At 45.0% G+C, this 9,903-nt stretch overlaps 1 protein-coding gene across 1 annotated transcript; it reads right to left on the minus strand.

The window, feature by feature from the left end:
- Positions 1-5,250: 5,250 nt before the first annotated feature.
- Positions 5,251-9,553, minus strand: LOC311253007 (cyclin-dependent kinase 5 activator 1-like). The gene is made up of 3 exons (XM_084346682.1): positions 8,884-9,553; positions 7,969-8,106; positions 5,251-7,843 (listed from the first exon to the last, which is right to left on the minus strand). Exons 1-3 carry the CDS (start codon positions 9,310-9,312, stop codon positions 7,394-7,396), a joined length of 1,017 nt encoding a protein of 338 aa, XP_084202808.1. The 5' UTR covers positions 9,313-9,553; the 3' UTR covers positions 5,251-7,393.
- Between the last annotated feature and the right edge of the window lie 350 nt (positions 9,554-9,903).

The following is a 9,903-nucleotide window of genomic DNA, read 5'->3' on the forward strand; positions in this document are numbered from 1 at the left end:
CTCAGGATACTTTGATTTTCATATACTAGCCTAGCTTCTAAACTAGCTTTTGGTCTGTGCTTTGATAAATAGGACATCCCAAGTTCACTTTTTCACTTCTCATACTCTCTACTCTCAACTCTTTTCTCCTCTTATATGGTTCATGGAAGCACGCGGGCGGTGGCCTGGGGACAAACATGCGTCGGCCCGTGCCTTGCCGTTGTCTCTCACACAAACCTATGTTGTCGTTGGGCAATGTAGGGAGAGGCTCTGAGTACCTTATCCACTATACCTAACCCTAACCCTAACCCCTAACCCTAATTGGATGCCTAACCCTAACCCTGGGCCCTAAACCTAACCCTAATTGGATGCCCAAACCCTAATTGGTCCTAACCCCAAACCCTAATCGGAATTAACCCCCTAAACCCTAATTGGAATATATAGGCCTATTGGCCCTACCCTAAATCCTAAATTTGAAACCCAATTTGATTCCCAACCCCAACCCTAATCCCAAACCCCTACCATAACCCGTAAATTGACCCAGAAGAGGTCGGACAGCCTATATGTAATTTCATAAGGTTACACATTAAGTTCCGTATATTGCCCAAGAGAGGCTCATTATAATATACGAGGTACGCAAAAAGAGTAATACTCACCGGTTATGAGTAAAGGATGGAGGATAGGAAGAAGGAAAAGGAAACAAACAGGGAGGAAGAAGAAGGACATAAAGGGTTAATTTAAAATTCATTAAAATTCATAAATATAAATATATAATTATTCATAGTCATAATCAATCACTATAAAATTCAAGGGTTAAAAATAAGTTAAAAATAAGTTAAATATGACTAAAAAGACAAACAGTTCATTGGACAATTACAAAAGTTAAGAATAACACTAAGTCTTAAACACTAACTCTAATATAAATAGGAGACTATAAAAGGAGACAACAGGATAACACATCACTTTGGCTGGGGAATTAGAAGGAGTAACATCTCTATAATTAGAAGGGTACTTACCTGTATGTTGTGGAAGCCTGAAGAAGTCCCGAGCTGTGGACGAAACGTCGCTGCGAACCACCTGAAAGCATACAGAAGATAAACATGTTAACTAAAACAAAGGGAGGGAATTAACAAAAACTGAGCCTAAGTCTAAAAAAATCCTACAAAAAACCCTAAAAAAATGGAAAAATCCTACAAAAACCTAAAATATGGAAAAACCTAAAAACTAAAAAACAAACCTTAACTATGGTTGTACTAACCTGAATCTGGAAGATGGGGAGGGGGGACTTATCCTCCACAGGGTGGAGAGTGCCCCCCCGGGAACCACTCAGTGGTTTCCGGACAATTCCCTTCACCTTCCCCTTCTCCCTCTCCCTTTCCCCCTTTTTCTCCCGCCCCCCTTCCTCTTCCCCCCTCCCACATAACATCTCTCACCACACACACACACACATACACACATTACATACATGTGGGTGACGGCTCGTCCTTCCCTGTTGCCCGAGCACCCGAACCTCCCCAGGGAACTAAACAGCACTCAGCCCTTCACCTAACCCACACTACCCGATGGCTTCAAGGTTGAAAGGTTTATGTGTGTGTTTGGTGAGAAGGAAAATAGCCACTTAACATTGTCAACCTGTTCCACCATAAGGACAACATTGAGTCAATGTCCGTCCACGTGGCAGTGTCTATCACCGACAGGGACATGGACATTGACCTCATGTGGTAAAGATACGGTATTAACAGTCTGTGTGGCTTCCATGGGAAGGTCTACACAAACATGTCCATCCATGAGGCGGCTAATTTCCAGTCTACCCTGGACAACCGCGGGATGGACGTGGACAGGAGGCTCTACGAGGTTTTCTGTTTGGCGGAAAACAAGGCCACCCTGAACTTCCTGCAGTTGTACTGTGACAGCCCCCACAATCAACGGACGCCCTGTTACAAGCACCCCGTAAGTGGTGTTATTACTACTTGTGGCCCGTGCACAAGCACACCACAAAGGCAATGGTTGAAAGGGCGAAGCGCTACAGGGTACATTTCGATGACCTGAAGGGGAAGCTGGGCGGATGGAGAGTGTAGTCAGCTTCGACAGTGCCAATGTGCCTGACGATGTAGTAACAAGTGACCTCTTCAACATGGGAAACTTGATTGCACTGTTGAGGCGGACACCCTCTCTACCTTTAAGCAGACTTAAGACCTTCCTTTTCCATAGAGCTTATAGTTAGGGCTGGCCCAGGCCTGTCTTGGACCAGCTCTTAGTTATGCTGCTATAGACCCAGTCCGGGGGACAAATGACACACTGAGCTTCTCTCTCCTCCTCTCCTCTCCATCTGTATACATTATGCCTGTATACATGCCCCATCTCTGCATGTCACTGACTTCACTTCTTCCCCGGAGTCCTTGTGCTTTCTAATCCTACAGGCTCCCATGGATCCTGGCAGCGCCCGGCTCGTGGATCGTGGATGCGCCTACTGCCATGGCCCTGCCTGACACCCACCGCTACTGTTGCTAATATTAGTCATATCTCTGTTACACATGTTCCACTACTATTATTGTAATGCATTACTACATACTATCCTTACCATTAACCACTACTACTGTTATCACTAGTAATCACATTTCCATTATGTGCATTTCATTATTATTGCTGTAATACCTCTTTATGTACTTTCATTCCTGTCAATCATCCATTATAATTATATACATTGTGATCTCGTTGATCTGCTCTGTACATACTACATCTATTGCACGCCTGTCCGTCCTGGGAGAGGGATCCCTCCTCTGTGGCTCTTCCTGAGGTTTCTTCCGCATTTTTTTCCCCTGTTTTTTTGGGGGGCAAGTTTTTCCTCACTCGAATCGAGGGTCGAAGGACAGAGGGTGTCGTCTCTGTACAGATTGTAAAGCCCTCTGAGGCAAACTGTGATTTGTGAATTTGGGCTATACTAATAAAATTTGATTTGATTTGTTGAGAAATAAAGCTATGCTCATTCCATTCATGGAAATCAAGGGTCAGGGTCTGACATCAGTAACCTCAATGGTTATTGCTCACATTACCCTGACCCTTGAAAATACTTTCAGAGCGGCGCAGCACCAGGGCGGCTATGACAATTCATGGAAATCATTCCAGATTGAGCTAGCTCTGGAGGTGTTCTTCCATGGACAACCCAGGAACGCAACAGACAATGCATAAAGCATTAGTCTGGGAACCAGCTCTGTCAACCCCAAGAGCTGGACAAGGTAGCGTTGGTTCCTGGGCCTTGCAAACTGGTCGTCGGCAAGCGCTGGAGTGAAGCCCAAACCTCTGTCCAACTGGACAGCAGTCAGCACATAGAAGGACAGAGTCAAGCTGCTGTACCCTCTCACAGACAGCCTCCAGGCAAATGATGCTGTCTTGGGGAGGGAAATGGTGATGGTCATTCTAAAAAACCTTTATGACCTAAACCATGACCTTGCCCTTGAGAAGGGGTTAGTTTCCTGCAAGGAAAATTCGATAAACAAGTCACACCAGTGAAGTCCCTGGATTTCGAGGAGTTGGCAACACAAGTGGTGGAGCACAAGATGTACTTCAGATATCCTTATGTTTTCCCAAGAACTGTCGAGCTCCTCGAAGAGGCAGAGACGGATCCAATGAAGTGCCTGGTGGCAGGCTTCAGCTGCCTCATGTTAATGTACTTCCCCTCAATTAGGTAGCGGAGTTTCAAGGGCACCAAAAGAGTGAACTGGAGCTTCCACCACTTCATGGAGGTGCAGAAGGTCGGGGAACCCCTTTCCCAGGCCACCCAAATGGTGCAACTGGGAGAGAAGTGTAACCGGGGTGATAAAATCCCTCTCACACGGGGTATTTATGCCCAACTCTCGCGGTATTGTGCCCAACTCTCGCGTTGTGGTCATCTGGTTCACCTGTGCCAATTATCGTTGACAAGCTCTTAACGGCCTCGCCCCATCATATTTATCTGAGCTTTTAATTGTCCGAAATTCTGGCAGAGCTCTGAGGTCAAACAATCAACTCTTGCTGGAAGTGCCCAGGTCAAAATATAAACACTGGGGTGACCGAGCCTTCTCTGTTGCTGCACCCAGGCTCTGGAATAAGCTCCCCGCTGAGATGCGTCTCACTTCCGACCTGGGCCTCTTCAAATCTCGGCTAAAAACTTATTTATTCAGGATGGCTTTTAATACCCAGTAGCATGATGACACTTTTATCTTACTTTATCTTATTTTGATTTTTACTGTATTTTATTGTCTTTATTGTTTTTATTTTTATTTTTATTTATTACTTGTTGTAAAGCACTTTGGTACACCGTAAGGATTGTCGTAAAGGGCTGTATAAATAAAGTACATTTACATTTACATCAGTAACGACACTGTTGACTGTCATCTTTATAATGATGCATTTTCACAGTCTAACATTTCATTAGTTTGCTGACAAAATGAGACTTTGTCACGATGCAAATGTATCTTTTATAATCAAAGATGCAAAACAAAATATACCAAATCAATATATTCTGCTGGGATACATCTTTTCCTCTTTATATTGTCAATCCACATCATGTAAATGAAACTTACCTTGGTGGACAGAACAGCTCTGAACATTGGCCACCAGATGGAGCCAAATAGTTGCCATCTACTGTAATGGCTGCATTTGTCGATTTCTTTAACAGTCTCCTTCAAGGTTACTCATGTTTTGTTTCTTTTTTACTATATATTCTGATTTAGTTTTAATAATCAATTTTTTTTCCCATCTAGTTTGTACAGTTCAACAAAAATCTTCTGTATTTCATAAACTGTCTTCCTGAGAGAACCTGCAGTTTATCTTCAGTTGTTTTTTCTATGACATGATTAAAATTCACAGCCATGTTGGATGAAAAGTGGAAGAATCTTTTTACATTTGAAGGAAATGAAAGAGACAAACATTTGTTCATGACTGCTGTAAATAAAGTCAACACTTTTACCTGATTATCAGTCTCATGTTACAACACAGTGGACAACATGACCTATCTGAATGCTTCCTCGCAGTAAAAACAATGTTAAACTTTCCACCGTCTCAGCTTCACTTTCAACACTTTAGACATAATTCATGACGTTGCTGAGTTTGTTCTGCACTGTGAAGACTCCTTTAAATACAGCTGCAGTGAGGACTTCCTTTTTGTTTTCAAAATCTAACACAGTAGAGGACAGTACAAGACAACAGAAGAAGGCAGCAGACCGTAGAGGACAGTAGAAAGCATCAGGTGAAAGTCACATTACAGGAAATAAGAGGCGACAGGCTCTCAGGTGACTCTCAGGTGTGGTTTATGTCGGCGGGTTAGTCTGATAGAAAACAGTCGGTAGCTTCAGTTCAGACAGGATTTTACATTCAGAGCCTTCAGACAAGAAAACATCACAGTCACATCAGCTGATCAGGTCACATGACCTCCTGTTTTCATCATGGGTGCTCTGATAATTCTTTAAATATATCATGAGCTTGCAGCTGCTGCACTACATTCCCCACAATGCACCCTAACCCTAACATCCCACAGAAGGCTGCACACCCTTTCTTTTAGTACCACCTGTTTCATGCAGTATGACATCACACCTTCACACTATATGACATCACTCCATGACATTAAAAGAACATGTGGGCAATCTGAACGCAGCCAATCAGCCGTCATCTTTCAGCAGCTCAGTCATGTGACAGATCTTCTGCTGTGCAAAGGATTGTGGGTCCGAAGAGCCAGAGAAACATGCTGGCATCATACTGACAAGTAGACCCCCATGTGTTTCAGCATCAGAAGTAAGTACTGGGATGTAGTACAGATACTGCGACCACGTCTACTGAAGTACTGCAGTTAGTTCTGAGATGTAGTACAGATACTGCGACCACGTCTACTGAAGTACTGCAGTAAGTACTGGGACGTCATGCAGATACTACGAACACTTATACTGAAGTACTGCAGTTAGTACTGGGATGTAGTAAAGATACTGCGATCATGTCTACTGAAATACTGCAGTTAGTTCTGAGATGTAGTACAGATACTGCGACCACGCCTACTGAAGTACTGCAGTAAGTACTGGGACATAGTGCAGACACTACAAACACTTCTACTGAAGTACTGCAGTTAGTACTGGGATGTAGTACAGATACTGCGACCACGTCTACTGCAGTACTGCAGTTAGTACTGGGACCAGTGACGTGCGGTGAGGAGAGGCAGGGGAGGCACAGCCTCACCTGTCATCATGGAAAAAATAAAATATATAATAAACAAATAAATTAAATGGTTCTATTTATCAAATGGTTTGAACTATAAACTAATTTTCAATTTTACTTAAACAATTTGGATAGTTTTTTATTAAAAATCGCTGAATTTTCGCATTTCCGTTCAAATACGGGGAAGAGACGCACCGTGAGGCAGCAGCAGGCTGAGCCTCACCTTGGATTGTGCAATCCCTCATAAACTGTGCTCTGCCATGCAATGACAGCGTGTCACTGTCTCTCTGTATGTCGCTAATCAAATGTTTCAAACACTTTTAATATCTGCCCCCCCTCACTTCCCACAGTTTAGCTGATGTATATAACATATGTGTATAACCTGTTTCGTGTGCTCAGCGATCTTACAACGGCAGTGAAGAGGCACTGGGTGAGGCAGGCAGTTCTCTTGCCTTAGGGTAGGGGGCACTCGTGTGCCCAGAAATCCTAAATGCTACTCCGCAGCTGCAGAGTAAGTGACAGTGAGCTAGCAACAATCTTAGAGTCCATGGTTACGAGCGAGTCAAGTGCACTGATATTTTTTCCCCTCTCGCCCCACCTGGATTTACAATGGAGGATTTTATATCCAAGCTCAAACTATTTTCTAAACTGGACTTTCAATCGAAACAGGAGGTAATAAATAAAGGAAGACCAACACCGGAGCTGAAACTGCCTCAGACACCGGCAACTGGAGTGAAAGGCAGGAAGTGCCACTACTAGCTGCCGCCGCCACAAATTGAGCCAGCCATGCTGTCAAATGATGAATAATCTACTCTGTTGGGTTCATATATTTGTAAATCTGATTCTGATGGAATCAGTGCCTCACCAGCCATGAACCTCACCGCACGTCACTGACGTAATACAAACCCTACGAACACTTCTACTGAAGTACTGCAGTAAGTACTGGGACGTAGTACAGACACTACTTTCAGCTCTCTTCAGCAATTAAACAAACTAAGGCGGGACTGGATGTAGGGTTACCAAAGTAACGATGGTACAATCAAAAAGACTGTTGGTTTGATTGACAGCATGCAGGTAAAGTGAGCGCGTGTCCATGTTTCAGTCTGTGTTCAGCAGGAGGTCAGAGATCGCCGTTTACATTCAGACCTCAGAGGGTCGGCGGCTGCTGAGTGAGTCTCATTAACAAATATTGTGTTCTCCTCTCTCTCTCTTTTCTTGGTTTCAGTCTCACTTAACGATCCAGGTCCTCCATGCGGTTTCCTCCATTGTTCTCTTTCTCCTCAGCTTTCTTCTCATCTTTCTTCTCCTTCGGTTTCTGTCTCTCCTCCTCCTCTGTCTCCCTCTCTCTCTCCTCCCTTTCCCTCTCCCTGGCTCCGCCCTCGTTCTTCAGGTCCTGAAACACCTCGGTGAAGAAGTGAGGGTCGGCGTTGATCCGTAGCATGTCGCCGCTCAGACGCTCGATCAGCTCCAGTGCTCGTTCCCAGAATGCATCACGGCTGGACTCCACCAGGAAGGGTTTGAGGGGGTACGAGATCTCGTTGCCCAGGTAAGAGTAGCCCAGGTAGAGACAGGTGAGGAAGGTGGCATGGAGCTCCTGCTCCGAAGACGTGTCATCGTCCACGGCATCCCGACACAGCAGGTACACAAAGACCAGACTGGCTGGACTGATGAAGCACTGGTCCTGCAAACACACAGGACACAAAGTACTAGTACTGCAGAGAAACAAGTATTAACACTACAGAGAGACCAGTAGTAACACTACATCCACACACACACACACATATACACACATACACACATACTGACCTGCCAGCCCTGAACCAGAAGCGCTCGGTCGACATTTCTGAACCACAAGATGATCTGATTGGACGACAGGTCCTTCAGTTTGACACAACGACGAATCAGGAAGTCTGAAAGGCAACGCAGAAGCTCACCTGTGGACGCCTAGAGGAGAGGGGACAAGGAGGGAGGAGACAAGAAGGCAGGGGACAGGGAGGGAGGACACAACACAGTCATCACAATAACATACATCACTATGAAACAACTGACACTACTGTAGACCATAATCATTGTTGTTGTTGTTGTTGTTGTCATAACCCAGCTGAACATGAGTCACTGCCTGCATCAACAATGTGACAAAGTTGAAAATGTTGATGTTGTTTTGTGTTTAAAGTTATGAATGAATGTTGAAGTAAAGACAATTTAACGTGTGAATTTTGTCTCTGATGTTTGTGTTTGTGTCAGAATGAACTGTGACATCGTGTTTGTCATTAAAGGAGCAGTCTGTAGTTTTATAATGTCAAGAGAAAGATCTTCCAACAAACTCAATAATCAAACTGTGTTTGACTGAATAACCAAACTGACCTTAAAGGACAACACAATTTATACTGTTTTACTTTGTTTATATGTGGCGGACCCTGCCACCTTTCTACCTTCAGTGTTCCTGTGAGAACAGTTAAAGTTGCTTTGTTAGCTCATTAATATTGTAAATGTGACACAGCCTCTTTAATTTAATTCAATTCAATTGAATTCAGCTTTATTTATAAAGCGCATTTCATGCACAAGGCAGACTCAATGTGCTTCACAACAGGCACAGTTATATAAAAATCAATTAGAGACTTTAACTCTTTCAACTGGCTGAGTTTTAAACTGTTTTCATTTTTTAAGTTAAATGATTTATGACTCTTCAAACATCCGATGTCTCCATCAAACCACACCGACCTGCACCACCACCCTCCGTGGTGAGATGATCAGGTCCGGCCTTCCCCGGTTCTCATTCTGGCTCTGGTTCTGGTCCGGCACGGTGGGGACGGGTACTGGGATGGGTCCGTGTCTGTGTCCGCCCTTCAGCGCTCTGTGGCGGCTGTCGATGACCGCCTGCTCCCGCTGCACCTGCCCGGCCTCTGACACCGCTGGCTTCACCTTCTTCCCGCCCTTCCTCTTGGCTCGCGCGGCCACGAGGCGTTTCTTCCAGCTGAGCGCGTGCAGCAGCACCGGGTGCCTCTTCTTCTTCTTCTTCTTCTTCTCGTCCTTCTCCTCTTCCTCCTCACGAGCCTCCAGCGGCTTCTGCACCGCGAGCTCCCCAAGCTTCTCCGGCCCGCGAGCCGCAGCCTTCCGCGAGCCCGGAGACAGAGACAGCACCGTTCCCATGACGACAAGTGGACGGACCGGCGCGAGCCTCTCTGCAGCAGCAAAGGAGGAGCTGTCTGTCTGTCTGTCTGTCTGTCTCTAACCTGTCTGTCTGTCCGGTCCGACCGTTCAAACGTTAGAAATAAAAACGTGCTTGCAGCTCCATCACTGCTGCAGCCTCCGTCCTCCAACCTGTCTGTAGTCCTGGTGGATCAGTGTGTCCCCCTCTCTGTCTCCACCTGTCTCTGTCTCCACCTGTCTGTCTGTCTCTGTGACGCAGTCTGGGGGGCGGGGCTCCTGCAGAGTCTCTGTCCATGGTACTAAAACGTTTAAAGCTGCAGTGGAGAAGATTAAAGGCTCATTATTATTATTATTATTATTATTATTATTATTATTATTGTTGTTGTTGTTGGTGTTGTTGTTGTTGTTGTTGTTGTTGTTGTTGCTGCTTCTGCTGCTGCTAGGGTTAGGTGTGACTCATCTGTTCACACCTACAACATACAAAACACTTTTTAGTCCATCATCCATTTTAAACACTGCTGCCTACATTACCCACAGTGCAACTCTACCTCTGACAGATTTATGCTGCCTACACTACCCACAGTGCACCCC

The sequence above is a fragment of the Pagrus pagrus genome (genome assembly GCF_965226575.1).
Source record: "Pagrus pagrus genome assembly, chromosome: 24".
Classification (NCBI taxonomy): domain Eukaryota; kingdom Metazoa; phylum Chordata; class Actinopteri; order Spariformes; family Sparidae; genus Pagrus; species Pagrus pagrus.